Source organism: Nuphar pumila, chromosome 6 (genome assembly GCF_984573655.1).
Source record: "Nuphar pumila chromosome 6, dmNupPumi1.hap1.1, whole genome shotgun sequence".
Classification (NCBI taxonomy): Eukaryota; Viridiplantae; Streptophyta; class Magnoliopsida; order Nymphaeales; family Nymphaeaceae; genus Nuphar; species Nuphar pumila.
The window spans coordinates 28,946,746-28,965,846 of NC_143254.1; the positions used below are offsets into that span (position 1 = coordinate 28,946,746).

Below are 19,101 nucleotides of genomic sequence, written 5' to 3' on the forward strand. Positions count from 1 at the left end.
GAAAAAGAGGAAAAAGGAAGAAATAGACAAAGAAGAAGAGGAAGAGGTGGAAAAAGAGAAGGTGGAGGGGCAAAAGGAGGAAGAAGAAAAGAAGATAAAAAAATACGAGAATAAAAAGAAAAAAGAAAGAAGAAGAAGAAAACAATAAAAGAAAAAATAAAGGGTTTGATGCAAGAAAAACAAAGAACAAAAAGATAATGACAATCATGTCCCCATGACCTAGGCGAAAACATGGCCTTATCGCCTAGACCCATAAGCCTAGGTAATAGCCCTATGCCCAACCCACCTAGGCACCGCTTTTCACAACAAAGTTTCAGATTAGTAAAAAAATACATTTTCAGCCCCTGAATCACACATTATGTGAAGACTAGACATTTGAATTCTCAATGAGATGACTGAAGTAAACCATCAACACCAAGCAAACTATGTCACAGGAATTCAACTAACAAGGTGCCGCACCCGCATCGACGCGGGTGCGGCACCGGGTGCGGTCAACTCGACCCTGGGTGCATTGACCGCACCCAGGGTCATTTGTGTCCAACTTTTTTATTAAAATAAAAATTGTTCTGCCCCCCCAGAGACCTTTGCCAGGGGCGGCCCCCTGGACCCGCGCCCCCTAATCGCGCAGCGGGACCCGCGCCGGGGGGAGCCCCCAGACCCCCTTTTCTGCAATGGCAAAAACTCTGAATCAAGCTCCACAACTCATCAGCTCGACCCCTCCCCTGCACAAATTATATATATATATATATATATATATATATATATATATATATATATATATATATATATATATATATATATTATTTTTTTTTGCCGCACCCCCGCACCCGCACCCATGTGACATAGCAAGCAAATATACATGAAATAACATAAATATCCCCTAATATTAAGGATAATGACCTACACACTGAGTCACAGGGACTCGGCAAAGCAGGCCGAACCCGCATCGACGCGACGCAGGTGCGGCACCGGGTGCGGTCAACACGACCCTGGGTGCATTCAACGCACCTAGGGTCATTTAGGTCCAATTTTTAGACTAAATTTTTTTTTTGCCCGATGAAAAGCGAGTGAGAGAAGGAGGATTAGGGAAAAATCCTCCTGAAGCCGATGCCGACGCCAACGATCTCTGACTCCTTCCGGCCGCTCCGCCTCAGTTCTCAGGTATGTCTCCTTCCGACTTGCTCTCTCTCTCACTCTCACTCGCTCTCTGTCACTCTCACGGTTTCTCTTCTCTCTGTCACTCTCACTGTCTCTCTCATAGTCTCTCTTCTCTCTGTCACTCTCGCTGTCTCTCACTCTCACTCTCACTCTCTCTCTTCTCTCTGATTGTATTATATGAGGGTCATTAGCATCTAGGGTTTTTAACTTTTTATTAATAGGCTTTTTGGACATTTCAAAAGTTTTTCAATAATATTATTTGGGGGTTTGGGGCATTCCAAAATTTTTTCAATAATGTTATTTGGGGGGTTTGGGCATTCCGAAATTTTTCGATGAATTGATGATGCTATATAGAGGTATATAGTTAATGAAATTTGTATTTATTTTTTGGGGATCTTTGACTATTTGATTTTGGGGCTTTTGATTCTATGCTAAAATGGGTTTTGTGGAGCTTCTTGATTTTTTATTTTGTTTACAATCTATTTTATTAGTTGCTTATGCTTGATGACTTAAGGTCAAATGTTACTTTCATCTTTTTTGAAAAGTCGTTCTATCAACCATTGCTTAAAATGTGTTGCTATGTTATGGGCATGTAATGGGTTTAATTTATTTGTTTTGGGATTGATTCATTATCTAAGTTCAGTTCATAGGATTATAAGATCTACCAAGTTACAGAAGTTATTGATTTGTCAATATTTTAAGGTGCAGTTGCTCACTTTCCTGTTTCAAGAAACACAAGGTATTCTCTTCATTCAAGTTCTTTTGCTAGTTGCTCTTCGTACAGGTGTATGCTTATATGTGTTTGTACTCGATTTTAGTTTCTGTTGCATGGTCATAATTCTGCTGCAGTTCGTTTCATAACTCATTTAATGGCACATGCTGCGGAAGGTTTAATGTTAGAAATATGAAGTTACATTGAATCACTCAAGCATGTATATGTTCATATAACCTGGTTAATGTACCCCTGTTTTGACCAGTCCAAGACATATAGTTGACTAAGAAAATGGTCTACCTGACTATGCCAACCTTGAAACTGTCAAGGTTCCCTTATATATATAATAGTGTTACTGTTGTTAACTGTTAAAACTTCAAAATTATATATATATATATATGTACATTTTTGCCCTGCCGCACCCCCGCACCCAAGGTTTTTTAAAGTGCTGCATCCCCGCACCCGCACCCGCACCCGCACCCGCACCCGCACCCATGTGACTTAGACTACACATAATGAAAATTCTCTCACGTGTGCATTCACCACATGTAGCATTCCATACTACTCAACATTATTCAAAAAGCTACGATTGGGAATGTTGTCTCAATTTCTTTTCAATCATGAAATACTTGAGTTGCATTATTGTTACGGGTCACCCCAAAGGTCCAACCCAACCCAGAGACGATCTAGGAGGTCCCAGAAAATTACTCAGCCTAGAGTCTCATCTAAGTTGAGACTGAGAGAGAGAGACCATCTAGGATGGGACTATGGAGGTCGACCAACCTAGAGTCCCATCTAGGCTAGGATGCCCTCCTTGTACTTTTATCTTTTTGCCTTTTTTGTAATCTATAAATAAAAGTGTATAGCTTAAGTCTTTTTCAATGAAGTTTATTAAGAGATTTTTCTAAGATTTGTTGTTGTGTTGGTTTTGGTTTTTGATTCTCTGATGGAACGTATTTCTCTCTCGCCTCTTCTTCCACGTCCACCACCGACCCGAAAAGAATGCATTTTTTCCCTCCCTTGCTGTCGACCCCCCTCCACCACACACTCGTGCATCCAGCCAGGAGAGACGACCCTCTTTCTCCTCCCCACACTACTCGCCTCCCGTTCTCGTGGTGTGTGCCCCTCTCTCTTGAGTCGTGCCTCATCCCAGCTTGTCGGAATCCGCAGGACCAACCTCCTCTAAGTTCGGGTCCTGACAGTGGTATCAGAACGGCGATCCCGAAGCCACGCCGACCAGCCGATCTTACACTGAATGAGGCAGCAGGGGACCAAGCCCTTCTCGGTTTCCATTCAAGTTCGAATTGACATTTTTCTTGATTTTTTGGGTTGTATTTAACTCAATAGTGTCTGATTTGATTTTTCTGTAACGTTAGACTGTTGTTCTAAGACATTTTTGCCTTGTGTGCAGGAGCCCTGCACCTACCCGACTGTGTGTGCACTCGATGCTACCAGTGTTTTTTACTGTATCTCTACCCGCATGGTTCTATTGGTAGACGAGCCCCCCTAGGATTGGTCCCAACGACCAGGTCAGGCCCCCTTGCCTTCCCAACGAGGGCCCAAGCCCTTCTTGAATCCATATCCGTAGATTAAAGAAACAAGCTTTACAAATTGGATCAAAATTTTAGTGGTATGGTCTGAAATCATGGATTTTATAGCTGGACTACCCTTTTTATTTGCGTTTAGAGATGGAAGTCAAGTGATTCCTTTATGAAAGGTTTCACATGAAAGAGTTTGACCTTAAGATATTTCTTGATGATAAAGTGGATCCTAGGTGGATTGTTTGGTATTGTCTAACATATTATGAACGAGACCTACTTTGAAAATCAGGCATGAAGAATGTAAACCCACTTGTACACACCTGCTGCCTTGAATAAACATTTATCAGAGGATGAACAGTTGATTCTGCATTAAAAAAAAGATAGATTGCTGTCCCGGCATTGGGATATTCATTGTTGACTACAAATAACAAAGTCTTTGTGGTTAAGCTTCTCAGTTCATGCATACACTAAGATCATCACATTTAGAAGCTGTTAAGAAGGTTTGAGATACATTAAAGCAACAACAGTGGATGAATTAATATATAAGGTACACAGAAAATTTATTTGCAACGCAATTGAAAATAGCGACCTCTCAAGATGCAGATTGGATAAGAGATCTCAATACTAAGCAATCTAGATCAGGCCATTGTATTTACTTAAAGAAACACTTGACCTCTTTTAGTAGCAAGAAGCAAAAGATAGTTGTGCACTCCAGCATTGAGTATAACTATAGGGCAATGACAGCAATCAAAGAAAATTTTGTTTAGACAAAAAAATTGCTTACTGTACTGAGATTATAAATTTCTAAATCAATCATGTATTTGATAGCAAGAATTCATTGGCAAGTCATTGAATCCAATGGAGCTTAATAACATTAAGCATGTTGAACTTGACAACCATTTTGGTTGTGAGAAGACAGAAGCAGGAGAATTAGACTTTGTTCATATATGTCAAAGATAAGTTGTTGATTGTTTACGAATGCTTTAGGAATTCACTGAGAGATGAATATCAAACTATTCACAATTCTCATCTATATATAGTTTGAGAGGGGGTGCTGAAATGAAATGGGGATCTTCGAAACACGAGCTTAGATTAACAAGAGCAAGTGTCAAGAATGACACTAAAGCATAACCCTTAAAAAGGGTATAACTGGAAACAAAATAAAAATAAAAATGTATTCTTTATTGATATGAAAAACCAATTGCTTAAGAAGCATTGGGGTAAAATACAAGAGGGGCTGCACCCATATACACAGCTGAAAGAGGACTCAATAGAGCTGTTGGGCACAGTCCAACAGCTCTATTAAGAGCTGTTGGACTGTGTCAGTCCAACAGCTCTATTGCTAGTCAAGTCTGGACAGGACTTGACTAGCAACAGTCATTCTAGTTCAAACTGAACTAGATGACATAAAGACAAAAAATAAAAATAAAGGAAAAAAATTACAGAAAAGAAAGAAATGAAAAATGTATTTATATATATATAATAATATAATATTATTATATATACATATATGTACAGTTTTACATTTTAACACTCCCTCTCAAACTTACGGTACAATGAGCGAAAGTTTGTCTAAGAGAAAGTGAAATCGGGGAGCAGCGAGAGGCTTTGTAAAGAAGACTGCTAACTGATATTCTGAAGTGACATATAGCAGATCAATTATCCCGTGTAGATATTCCTCTCTGACGTAGTGACAATCCATTTCGATGTGTTTGGTGCGTTCGTGGAATGTTCTGTTATTGGCAATGTAGATCGCACTTTTGTTGTCACAACACATTTGTGAAGCCTTTGTTGCTTCAACTCCCATGTCAGCAAGCAGTCGTCAGAGCCAAACTACTTTCATGGTCGTGGTTGCCATGGCTCTGTATTCAGCTTCGGTGGATGAGAGAGATACCTTCTGCTGCTTTTTACACCTCCACGAGATTAATGATTCCCCTAAAAAGATACAAAAGCCAGTGGTTGAGTGTCTGTTATTGGGATCACCTCCCCAATCAGCATCAGTATATGCAATTAAATCAAAAGAAGAGGAGGAAGATAAGAAAAGTCCTCGTGAAAGAGAGGACTTGATGTATCTGATAATACGCATGACTGCTCCCATATGAACAGAAGTAGGAGCATGTTGAAATTGACTTGCTGTATGAACAGCATGTGCTATATCTGGTCTGGTAATGGATAGATAGGAAAGTGTCCCGACAAGCTGTCTGTAAGGAGTAGGGTCTGCAAGAAGTTCTCCATCATCAATCTTCATTTTAACATTAACAACTTCTGGAGTGTCGACTTTCTTATCATCAGTAATACCAGACCTGAAAACAATATCAAAAGCAAATTTAGTTTGAGATAATAAATATCCTCTAGGAGAATAAGCAACTTCAATGCCTAAAAAATATCTCAACAAGCCCAAATCAGTCATTTCAAAATGAGATTTAAGAAGTGTTTTGATTGTTTCAACTCCCTGTTTATCACTTCTGGTGATGATCATATCATCCACATAGAGAAGAAGCACAATGATCCCTGCATCAGAATTCTTAATAAACAAAGCAGTGTCAGTTAAACAGAATTGAAAACCAATATCAATCATAACACGACTAAACCTATCATACCAAGCTTTTGGTGCTTGTTTAAGTGCATAAAGAGCTTTTTCTAAGCGAAGGACTTTACCCTTAGGAATACTTAGACCAGGAGGGGGTTCCATATATACTTCTTCAACTAGCTTTCCATTTAAAAAAACATTTTTGACATCCATTTGAAAAATAGACCATTTTTTGATAGAAGCTAAGGCAATTAAGGTTCGGACAGTAGTCATACGAGCCACCGGAGTAAAGGTTTCTTCATAATCAATCCCATATTCTTGGGCATAACCTTTGGCTACTAAACGGGCTTTATATCTTTCAAGAGTACCATCACTCTTGGTTTTAATTTTATAAACCCATCGACATCCTATAGTTTTCTTTCCTGGAGGAAGATCTTGAATATTCCATGTAGAAGCCTTTTCAAGTGCATCTAATTCAGCTTTCATAGCTTCTATCCATTTGATATCATTTTTTGCTTGAAAATATGTGGATGGTTCTTCATATGAGTGAATTAATGCAATAGCTACCCTATATGTGGGTGAGAAAGACTCGTATGATACAAACTTTCCTGGAGGCCTCGAGATTCGGGTTGATTGTCTAGTTGGAATGTTAGAATATTTCTCAAGTGCACATGGAGGATTAGACTCTTGTCGCCTGAAATATTGAATACTAGTATCTCTATGAACTTCTTCATTTTCAACATTAAGATCAATAATTCTTTGATCATCATCAAAGTTACAGTCAAGGTCATATTCATCAGATGTTGATGTTAGATCTAGCAAAAATGAGTACTCAGTGACGTCTTTTAATTTTCTAAAATCAAAGAAGCTCTCCTTTTCAAGAAAGGAAACATTTCTAGACACATAGTTTATTATTTTTGAAGTCAAAACATCTATAACCTTTTTGGTTTTCAGCATATCCTAAAAAGGCACAGGGAATCGCACGAGGGGAAAGTTTATCATTTTTGTCAGTAAATATGAAACATTTGCACCCAAATATTCTTAGTCTAGAGTAGTCTGGAGAAATGTTCATAAGTTTTTCAATGGGAGTGATATTTTGTAGCGAAGAAGATGGCATCCTATTAATGAGATAGGTGGCAGTTAAGGCAGCTTCTGCCCAAAAGTCTTTCGGGACTTGATTTGCTATTAATAAAGTCCTAGTGGTTTCTATAATATGGCGATATTTTCGTTCTGCCAGTCCATTTTGTTGAGGTGTATAAGGACAAGATCTTTGATGTGTGATGCTATGCAATTTAAGATAATTTTGAAAATCTGTGGATAAAAACTCTCCCCCTGAATCTGTGCGAAAAATAGTAATATCATTTTGAAACTTGTTTTTAACCATATTATGAAAAGTTTGAAAGTATGAAAATACTTCAGACTTATGTTTGAGAAAGTACATCCACGTATGTCGGGAGAAATCAACGACAAAAATAACATAGTAAACAAATCCTCCTTTAGAAATTACTGGTGCAGGACCCCAAACATCCGAGTGTATTAATTCAAGTGGTCTTGAAGAGAAAAAGGTTTTGTTCTGAAATGGTAATCTTTTCATTTTGCCGAGAATACAATCTTTACAATCAAATGATTCAGAGTTACAAAATTTCCCTAGATTAGGAAAATGTTGGATTTTGGCTATATGTGGGTGACCAAGTCTCTTATGCCACAGTTCCAACTCTATTTTTTGAATATTACAACAAAAAGCTTTCTTCGGCATTTCCAAAAAATCCATGTAATAGAGTCCTCCTTCTTTATGGCCTTCCCCAATCAGCTTGCCTGACTGGCGATCCTGTACCCAACAACCATGAGAAGAAAAAGAAATATTACACCCATAATCAGAAATTTGAGATACAGATAAAAGATTTAAATTTAATTTGGGAACATGTCTAATTTCTGGAATAAAAAAATTTTTTGTTTTACAAATTTTTTCAAAATTTCCTATTCCTTCTATTTCAAGAGAAGTCCCATCAGCAGTAAAGACCTTTGACACACTTGTTTTATTTTTAACACATTTGGATAGACTTTGATTATTTGGGGTCATATGAAAAGATGCACCAGAGTCAAGAAGCCAAGAAATTTTACCTAGATCAGAAAAAGATGAGGCTGCTGCGCCGGTTGAAGCTTCAGATAAGGAAGAGGCACTTTTGATGAGAGGCTGAAGAATCTCCATTAGTTGGGCCAGGGAAACTGGTGCATCCTGATCTTTAGGCTCCGATCCAGCAATTGCAGTTTTTTTTTCTCTCAGCTCCTTAAGTTTGGGACATTATGGCCTGTAGTGTCCTGGTTCATGACAGTGATGACAAATAACTTTCTTCTTATCATAGTCACCATTTTGTCGGTTAAAGTGAGGAGGCCTATATGATCGAACATGATTCTCTGGTCTAGACACGGCTAAAACGGAATCATCTTCAATTTTTAAAGAACTTTTCCGGAGACGATTTTCTTCCATTGTTAACTCTTCAATAGTTTCAACAATAGAAGGAATTTTTCCCCGGTGAAGTAGGGCCGATTTAGTGGTTTCAAATTCCGGCCTTAATCCAGTGATAAACTGGTAAAAATGTTCAGCATCGAGTTGTTTCTGACGAAGCTCGATGTCTTCGGCACAATGCCACTTTGGTTCTAAAAGGGAAAGTTCTTCCCAAAGTTCGGACAACCCATTGTAATATTCACGAATAGTTTTGTCTCCTTGTGTCATCATTCGAACTTTTTATTGGAGGTTGCACACGTGTGCAATATCTTTAAGGGAATACATATTCTTAAGGTATTCCCATGCCTTATCGGCATGATCAAATTTGGCAAGACTTGAGCATTTTTTAATGTCAACGCTATTGATAAGCCATGACATTATCTTCGCATGAGATATTCTCCATTCTTTCCATTTCTTCTCGTATGAGGCAATAGCCTTGATTTTCTCTTCTTCCGATAGAGGGACCTCTTTATCTCCCTCCTTTTTAGTAAGAGATAGCTTAGGTTCCGAATCGGAACCATCCACAATCCCCCATAAGCCTTTTCCCCATATATGGTGCTTCATGATTGAAGCCCATGTTACATAGTTCGTATCGCTTAGTTTCATAGGCATGATGGTGACTTTATCATTGTCATCCATCGATTACAAGGAGAGAAAGAATAGGGATAGAAGAGAAACAAAAAGGAAAATGAAAAAGAAAGAAAAAAAAACAATACAACAAGATGTGAAATCTTCTCCAATGAAGTGATAAAACACTTCTCTTCAAGTGGCGAACACTTTTGCAAACGGGCACGGAAACCGAGGCAGCTTTTCCTCAAGATTTAGTACTTCCGCGGCTTTGATACCATGAAATGAAATGGGGATCTTCGAAACACGAGCTTAGATTAACAAGAGCAAGTGTCAAGAATGACACTAAAGCATAACCCTTAAAAAGGGTATAACTGGAAACAAAATAAAAATAAAAATGTATTCTTTATTGATATGAAAAACCAATGGCTTAAGAAGCATTGGGGTAAAATATAAGAGGGGTTGCACCCCTTTATATACACAGCTGAAAGAGGACTCAATAGAGCTGTTGGGCACAGTCCAACAACTCTATTTAGAGTTGTTGGAATGTGTCAGTCCAACAGCTCTATTAAGAGTTTTGGGACTGTGTCAGTCCAACAGCTCTATTGCTAGTCAAGTCTGGACAGGACTTGACTAGCAACAGTCATTCTAGTTCAAACTGAACTAGATGACATAAAGACAAAATAAAAATAAAGGAAAAAAATTACAGAAAAGAAAGAAATGAAAAATGTATTTATATATATATATATAATAATATAATATTATTATATATACATATATGTACAGTTTTACATTTTAACAGGTGCTACACCGACTACTCAAGGATAATCTTGTACTTTTACATGACGGGATAAGTGCACCACTTGTCTACATACTAGATATATAAAAGCCATAGAGGTTGCCCACCTCCTCCACTACACTGGATGGACATTACCTAAACGTCCCTTTTCTTTTTCCTTCCATGTTCCCTCTTATTCATAATTCAAACTTTCCTCTTAACCAGGCTTTCCAGAAAATATTAAGAAACAAGATAAAGGACTTCAATAAAAAGTCAATATAGAGAAGAATTGTTGCTTCTAAAACCATTTCCATGTCATGACTAATTCTATCTGGGGCACACACGATTAGCCATCTTGATTGACATAATTTGATGGTTATACACTTAAGCTTATAGTTCAATTAAAATATTCTATCCCACCAGTAGGCTCAAGTTGAGGTAAGAATCGGATGCACGTAGAGTGAGTAGCTTACATTTGGCTAAATGAGAGTGGTATTTTTTAGCCAAGTTGATCAAGTCAAAGCCTATTTGACCTAAGCCAGGTTAGATCAATCTCAATTTACTTGACCTGGGGTAGGTCTCAGTAAGATTTAGCTTATGTTATTACTAGTATATCAACCTAATTTCACTTTGACTAAGGTTTTGGTTAATATATGACATTTCCGTTCAAGGAACATATTATCCTAGATATAAATCATCTTTAGTATTATACTGAGACAAAATAAGGTACTTTATAGTGTTGCTCTGATAGCATATTATGATACACCAAGAGCAAGTTTTGACAATGTAAACAATAACCAACATAAATCTAATTTGTACAAGATCATTAAACAATATGCCCCTATTTGTCTGCAAATAAACACACACAGATTTTGACACTCATTAAAAAGAGCTAAGAAATAGTATGCATGGAAAAAGAATGAAGAATGATAATAACAAGAATATTAGATGTGATCTTTTAGAACTTATTGATGGAGCAACTTTTGAGAAGGACAAATACAAGACGGAGGAAACTTTATTGAGCAAAAAAACAATAGATCAACACCAAGCAGTTTGAGCAACACTGTTGGAGGACTTTTTTGTCATAAAGACCACTCTTTTATGATTCATGATGAGGACAATGATGCTGTCATGCTGATGATCAAGATATCATGAATGATAGTGGTGGTAATGTGGACATAATGGCACGTACTGATGATGGTAGCGTACAGGGCGTGTAATCAAAAGAGCGGAAGTACAATGGACAATCCAATAAGGATAAACAACAAACAAAAGAGTACACAAGCATTTTGTCCACCAAGGGACAATACAATTAAGTGAAACACAACAATAACCACTATGGGCAAGCACAAATCATAAAAAATATAGTCTTTCACTTAGAAAATGCCTAAGAAAGTATTGCAAAAATATAAGGGAGAAGTGCCTTTAAATAGGCACTTGAGGACTCAAAGGGACTGATCCAACTAGTCGTTGGACCAGCCCAATTTAAAAAGAAAAAAAGAAAAAGAAACTACAAAAAGAAAAAAGACAGGTCAGTCCCTAAAGGACTGACACCTATTACAAATGAGAAATGACTGAAATACCCCTGACAGGTATTTCAGTTTGCATGCAACAGAATATATATATATATATATATAGACACACTTTAAGAGGGTGGTGGTAATATGGCATGTTCTTGTCACATAGGTATGGTGTGCATATGGGGTACAACATGGGATGAAGGGTATGACATCAAAATATACATACATACATACATACATACACATAAATAAATATATATATAGAGAGAGAGAGATAAGCATGCATTGTGGTGGTGGATGATAAGATTAGTTGTGTCAAATGATGACAATGATGGTCAACTTGACAATCATCTCATTATCACTGTCATGAAACATTATAGTGGCAGCATCACACATAGCTGTAATGAAGTGCCGAATAAGAGGAGTGATATCTTCAAGAGCAAACAAGAGAGCACGCACATACACAAATAGCCACTAATGTGCAAGATTACAGCAAAACCACAAAAGTGGCAAAATACCCAAAAGAAGAGGAAAAAATATATTTCACTCAAGAAGGCTTCTAAGAAGCATACATACAATGGGGGGAAACCCCTTTATTTATAGGCACAAGGAGAGAACCCTTGGAAAGGCTCCTAAGGGATGTTGGAGGCTCCAACGTCCTTTAAGGAGGGCTTTTCCAAGGTAAAAGAAAAAGGAAAAAAGAAAAAAGAATAAGAAAGTGTAAAAATATGCATGTGGCGTGAAATAATAAAATGACTATTTTACCCCTAGTAGGTATTACAAAGGGAATACATATATTTATATACGTAGATAGACACATAGACATATATACATAAAGTATATATGTGTATGTGTCATAATCTATATATAAATATATATATAGCATATTTTAACACCCCCCCCCTCAAACACACAGGGAGATCACCGAGAGTTTGCTAAGAAGAAAGTAAAAAGGAAGCGATGGCAATGCTTTTGTGAAGAAGTTCGCCAATTGGTATTCAATAGGAACTTATGAAAGTTGAATGGTGCCCCGTAGGAACTCATCACGAACATAATGGCAGTTCATCTCTATGTGCTTTGTCTGTTCATGGAAGGTGTGGTTGCTGACAATGTAAATAGAACTCTTGTTGTCACAACATAGCTTCAAAAGAGTTGAGAATGAGACGCCCATGTCTTTAAGCAAACTTCTTAACCATACAATCTCAGTGGTGGTGGTGGTCATCGCACGATACTCCGCTTCTGTAGAAGAGAGATATTTTTTGTTGCTTCTTACACCTCCATGAGATAAGTGATTCTCCAAGAAACACACAATAACTTGTGGTAGAAATACAATCATCGGGGTTCCCCCCCACACACACAATCAGAGTCAGTATAAGCAAGTAAAGTAAGAGGTGAAGAAGAGGGTAAGAATAATCTTTTAGTTATAGTGCTTTTCAAATATCTGATAATCCTCATGACTGCGGCCATATGAATGGTAGAAGGAGCAGTCTGAAATTGGCTTGCACTATGAACCGCGTGAGAGATATCGGGTCTGATGATAGATAAGTATGTTAGTGACCCAACTAATTGACGATAAGGCATGGGATCTGCTAAAGAAGTGTCATCATTGGCTCTCATCTTGGCGTTGATCACTTCTGGAGTCTCCACCTTCTTGTCATCTGTTAGCCCAAACCGAGCAATAATGTCGAAGGCAAACTTCATTTGAGAGAGGACATACCCCTTTGGGGAGTATGCAACTTCAATTCCTAAAAAATGCCTTAGAAAACTAAGGCCAGACATATCAAAATTTCCCTTTAAAATATTTTTAATAAGATCAATACCCTTTTTATCATTACCTGTGATAATCATGTCATTAACATATAGCAACAAAATTGTTATGAATTCATTAGAGGTTTTAACAAACAAAGCAGTATCACTATAATAATAAGAAAAGTTATTATTAAGAACTATTCTGCTAAAAAGGTCATATCAAACTTTTGGTGCTTGTTTAGGCTTTGTTTAACTTTAGGATATTTCATTTACCAATTTCAAGACCTGGCGGAGGATCCATAAGAACTTCACATAGAGTTCCATTTAGAAACGCATTTTTAACATCAAGTTGATATATCGGTCATTGTTTAATAGAAGCTAAGGCAATTAAAGTTCGAACGCTAGTCATTCTAGCAACTGGAGCAAATGTTTCTTCATAATCAATCTCATATTCTTGAGCGCAGCCTTTTGCAACCAAACGGGCTTTGAATCTTTCTAGAGATCCATCGCATTTGGTTTTGACTTTATATATCCATCTACACCCAATTGCCTTTTTTTCTAAGGGTTGGCGAATAATGCTCCAAGTTTGGGCTTTGTTAAGAGCCTCTAATTCAATTTTCATAGCTTGATGCAGGGCAGAACCCGACTGGGTTTGTACCTCGTGACCCCGATTTGGCCCCGGAACCCGATCCACTCCAGAGAACGGATGATCCGATCGCAGGTAAGGTGACTCGACGCAAGGAGGTGACGCGAACATATTCCAGGCGAGCGCAAGTCCGAGCACCTCAAGTATTGCAGGATACAGGTTCGGGTCGCGTCTCGGGTCCATAGTTGGACCCGAGACCCAGATCCATCAGAGGCCTTTGAAACCCCTGATTAGGGTTTCGTGCACAACAGAGAAGAAAAGACAATCACAGCTTTATGTTTTTTTTCTGTTCTTATTTCCTTCCTTGTTAATCGTTGTCATTAGTTTTCCATTGTTAAGCTAAGATTAGTGGATCGTTAATATTTCATTCAGTTGATTCCTTTGTTAAGTTAATTCCTACTAAAATAAAAGAAGACAAGGCATTCAGTTTACACCACCGAGTCGGTGGCCTGTTCTTTGTTTCAACTCTTGTTCCTTGCACACGGTGAAATCGAGGTTTTCTTTGAGCTGACCCCGAGCACCCAAGGAATTTGGCACCTTCGTTGCATCATAGCTTCAATCCAATATGGATGATCTTTGGCTTCTTTAAATGAGGTGGGCTCATGATACGAATGTATCAACATGAGACAAGTTCTATAGTTAAGCGAAAAAAGATTCATAAGACACAAATTTTTGTGGTGGCCTACTATTACGAGAGGACCTCCTAGGTTGATTGTCATTAATAGGTTCTTCTAAAGAAAAGTCTTGGGAATATCTTTCAAGGGCAGATTGATGTTCATTTCCTAACCGTCGGGCTATGTCACATGGGTGCGGGTGCAGGTGCGGGGATTCGGCACTTCCAAAAAACCCGGGTGCGGGGGTGCGGCAGTGGCAAAAATGTAAATATATATATATATATATATATATATATATATATATATATATATATATATATCATGTATAGTGTATATGTATGAATGTATGGTAGTTGTTAAGGTCCATAACATTTATGCCCAACTTACTTTTTACCATTTTTTTATCTTATATGGTTGTCCCCAAAGATGAAAGTGATGAGTTGTGGAGCCTGATTCATTGTTTTTGCCCTTGCAAACAAGAGAGCACGCACATACACAAATAGCCACTAATGGGCAAGATTACAACAAAACCACAAAAGTGGCAAAACACCCAAAAGAAGAGGAAAAAATATATTTCACTCAAGAAGGCTTCAAAGAAGCATACATACAATGGGGGGAAACCCCTTTATTTATAGGCACAAGGAGAGGACCCTTGGAAGGGCTCCTAAGGGACGTTGGAGCCCTTCCAATGGTCACATTTATTTATAGGCACAAGGAGAGGACCCTTGGACGTTGGAGCCCTTCCAACGGTCACAAATGTGACCGTTGGAAGGGCTCCAATGTCCCTTAAGGGGGGGCTTTTCTAAGGTAAAAGGAAAAAGGAAAAAAAAAGGAAAAGAAGGGAAAAAGGAAAAAGAATAAAAAAGTGTAAAAATATACATGTGGCGTGAAATAGTAAAATGACTATTTTACCCCTAATGGGTATTACAAAGGGAATACATATATTTATATATGTAGATAGACACAGACATATATACGTAAAGTATATATGTGTATGTGTCATAATCTATATATAATAAATATATATAACATATTTTAACAATAGCATGATGGTGTAGATGATGTAATTATGTTAACAATAATGGCGTATAACCAGTAATGATGATGGTGGAAATTATGTTGGAAAGTGATAGTAGTAATGTTGTGCGACAACTATGGATTACCATGGTCAGAATGATGGTCGTGGCATGGAAACATTAGCATTGGCAATGAAATTACATGAAGATGATGACGGTTAACTGCAACAGTATTATCCTCACTACTATAGTGCGAATTAGGTGCAACAGTCTGAGAATGGGCCTGCCTTTAGTAACTATTTACAAATATAAGTGCAAGCTTTGACAATATAAAAAATTACAAACATCAACACTAATTTTTACAAGATCACCAGAAACTATAGACCTATTTAACTGCCAGAAAACACGAGTTATAAAGTAATATAGAAACTATGTTTAAAAGAAAGAAGAAGAACAAAAAAGAGTTTTTTGTACCAGGTGTGATATTTGTAGAATTTATTGATTGAACAACTTTTGAGAAGGATGAATTTAGGAGATTGAGCAGTAACATTAGAGGACATTTATGGGGACAGAGGTCATTCCTTTGTGAGGCATGATGATGATGATATGATACTGTCAATGATAATGGTACTAATGTGGTCATAACAGTGCATCATGATGATGACAGTTGTCAGAGTGACACATGAACATGGCTGGTGGTGATATGGCATTTTCACTGATGTAGAGATGTTAGGGTGATATAATATTGGCAGAGGAACATGATGATGATGATCATCATCATCATGCATTGTGATAGCGGAAGACAAGATTAGTTGTGTCAAATAATGATGATCATCTCATCATCAATGTCATGAAATGTTATGGTCGCAGTGTCACACTTAGCATGATGGCAGTGATGAGGAAATTATTCTAAAAACAATGGTGTATAATCAGTAATGATGACGGTGGTGATTATGTTGGAAAGTGATTATGGTAATGGGCAACAACTATGGTTACCATGGTCAGAATGATGTTCATAGCATGGAAATGTTAGTGCTGGCAATAAAAATACAATAGAATGATGATGGATACATCTGCAAAAGCATATGATTACTACTACAGTGCATATAGGTGCAACAGTCCCTGGCCTGCCTTTAGTAACTATATGCAAATATAAAAGCAGAAAACATAAAATCATCATCATCAACAACACCAACAACAGCATTATAGTCATCTATATGGGATTGGCTATTTTTCTATTAGTTCCCATCTGATGCTAAGCTATAGGAGCTAAAAAATAGCAATAACAATAATAATTGCCAAAGTTCACACACCAACCTTAAAGAAGACGAAGTAAGGCACAGCGGAGATGGAATACGCCTCTGAAATTTCTGGCTGCTCTTCTGCTTCAACCTGCAGTCATCCCCATGTACAATAGATTTAGAACTAGGTCAAATGGCCATATCTTCTTTAGAACTAGGTCAAATGGCCATATCTTCTTTAGAACTAAAAACCCAATATGAATAATGAAAGGGATAAAAAAGGAGAGGAATGGATTCGAAACCAAAGAGGGTCTGAAGAGATGGTATGAGAGGATGAAAACCCAGCAAGGTTTTCGAGAGAGGAAAGGAGAAGGAGAACAGTGTAGAGGTAACAAACCCTATAAAAACAAGCATGAGGGAAGTCTGCAGAGAGGTGAGAGAAGAGTTGGTCCATCTGCTTCGATGCCTCGCACCATGATGCCCAGAAATGGATGATGGTGGGTAGCCCTTCTTTGATAGCATTGTCAAGCTCTGCCTTGGTTCCCAAATCCTTCACAGAGCCACCCATCTCTCTATTTCTCTATTTATTCTCTCTCCTGGCTAAAGGCTCATCTTGTAAAGACAATAAGTTAGCGCCTGTTTGAGTGTCTAGCCGAAACCTGGTTTTCCAAAAACTAGGTTTCTAAACCACCGTGAAAACCTAGTTTGGAAGTTTAATGATAACTTCTAACCTGTATGTAACCTGGTTATTAGAATTCGCTGTTTGGAGGACAGTACACTTGGTTTTACAATTCTTCACCAGAAATCCTTAAAACAAGTAATTTTCATGGAAAAATAACATTTTCATGAGTAAAATAAAGGATAATTCACACAAGAAAACCCAGTTCATCATGTCATTATAACAAGCATAGTTTAGAAGCATTTAAACACTCAACACCATCATAATATCCAATTATATAAGAGTCACAACGAGAGAGAGAGAGAGCAGACTTTCTACTACTATCTATCTGAACACTAAATTTTCAAGGATTGTGAACACTCATATAGTCTGTTTTAGTGAACTAAAATGCCAACAATAAAAAAAAATGAAAATAACCCAGGCCGAGCTGATCCACTACAACTGCAATATGTGGTATGGACATAGGCCTAGAAAGCACAGAAACGTAGCCAATGAAGAAAAAGATCCACATCCTCCTCTAAGAAGATCTTAAAATCCACAAGGAAATAAAGCATATCCAAAATATTGATGATAAAAAGGGTACAAAACTCTACAAAAAACATACAATCAATCAAATAATATTATAAATATAATAGTGCTATACGGACTCGAACAGTAGACCTTCTCGGTAAAACAGATCAAACTGATCATTATCGACATCTCTTCATATGCAAAAAATTCTCGACGTGAAAACACAGAGACAAAGGGATGATCTTTGAATAGGAAAAATAATTGATCTAAAAAAAATTTGATTAAATCAATTATATACTATTAAGAAACATAGCCAATAATAGAACTTTAAACCTTGTCAGTGAAGACTGTAGTAGACAGTAAACTTCTCAATATTAAAAAAAACATCAAAACTAAACATCGAAGCTTCAAAATTAAATCTCTCCCCTTAAAGTAATAGAATCTGGTGATTTTCCTTTCCCTAAATTATCCGAATCATCTTAACACTAAGCAAGTAAGCTTTCTAGCATATCAGTAATCATCTCAACAATATCAAAGTTACCTTGGTTGAAATTAACCTTCTATCATTCCCTATCTGGATTCGTCTTCTTTTTAGCGAACGCTAAGCCTGCTGAATAACCACAAACCGAACCTAACCATAACTTCTGTGGTTTTGAAAGGGTTTGCTCATCCTTCCAACTTGATCTCAACAATGAACAAAATGAAAAAGAAATGAAGAAGGTGGGAAAAAACATAACAGAAACAGGACATGCAGTGTTCACAAAGGCCATCTCGAACCGCGTACACAAGGGGCAGCAGTCGGAGGCCCTTCCCCGTCCAGAGAAACCAGATTCGAAAAGGGGCATCCGACGCCCTTTTCCAGCCAAAGGCAGAGAAAGAAAGGCCAGCCGAAGGCCCTTGCATGGCCAGAGAAAGCCGGCGAGATTTCGGCCTGAAGCACAGAGAGAGAGAGAGAGAGAGATTACCGGCGATGGAGGAGGATGTCGCCGGAGGGTAGAGCGCAGCGGCAAGGGTGTGAGGAACGCAGCAGCAGCGGGGAAGGAAGGAGATGGGCTCAAGGGTTCGGGTGAGGAGAATCAGCCCTTGCAATAATATAACCTTTTAAGCAGTGCATGATGCTTCTTTCTTTCTTTCCTTCTTTCTTTCAATTCTAATGCTCCTTAGCTTCCATTTGGGGATGTTGAATCCAAATATAAGCACCACATTTTTTCAATCGTGTTGAGGCTGTAAAGATTCTCAAAGGACCAGCATTACATGGATAAGCATTTCAAAATACGTCACTGTTAGTTGACATTTTGTTTCTTTTTTCTTTTTTTCTTGAGGGTAGTGATTAT

The 19,101-nt window shown here is 37.8% G+C and overlaps 1 protein-coding gene across 4 annotated transcripts in view; it reads right to left on the minus strand.

Annotated features, from left to right (window-relative positions):
* LOC149834505 (monothiol glutaredoxin-S17-like) overlaps nucleotides 1-19,101 on the minus strand; it is a 30,132-nt gene extending 11,031 nt beyond the window's left edge. The window contains exons 1-5 of one of the 4 annotated variants that reach the window (XM_090010160.1): nucleotides 18,733-19,101; nucleotides 18,309-18,451; nucleotides 16,976-17,178; nucleotides 16,655-16,729; nucleotides 4,085-4,138 (exon numbers count right to left, since the gene is read on the minus strand). In XM_090010160.1, the coding sequence (XP_089866286.1) occupies nucleotides 4,085-4,138; nucleotides 16,655-16,729; nucleotides 16,976-17,146 (300 nt within the window). In that variant the 5' untranslated portion in view covers nucleotides 17,147-17,178; nucleotides 18,309-18,451; nucleotides 18,733-19,101. Of the gene's footprint in view, nucleotides 1-4,084; nucleotides 4,139-16,654; nucleotides 16,730-16,975; nucleotides 17,191-18,308; nucleotides 18,452-18,732 lie in introns of all 4 variants that reach the window. The other 3 variants (XM_090010161.1, XM_090010162.1, XM_090010163.1) reach the window with 3 other exon arrangements.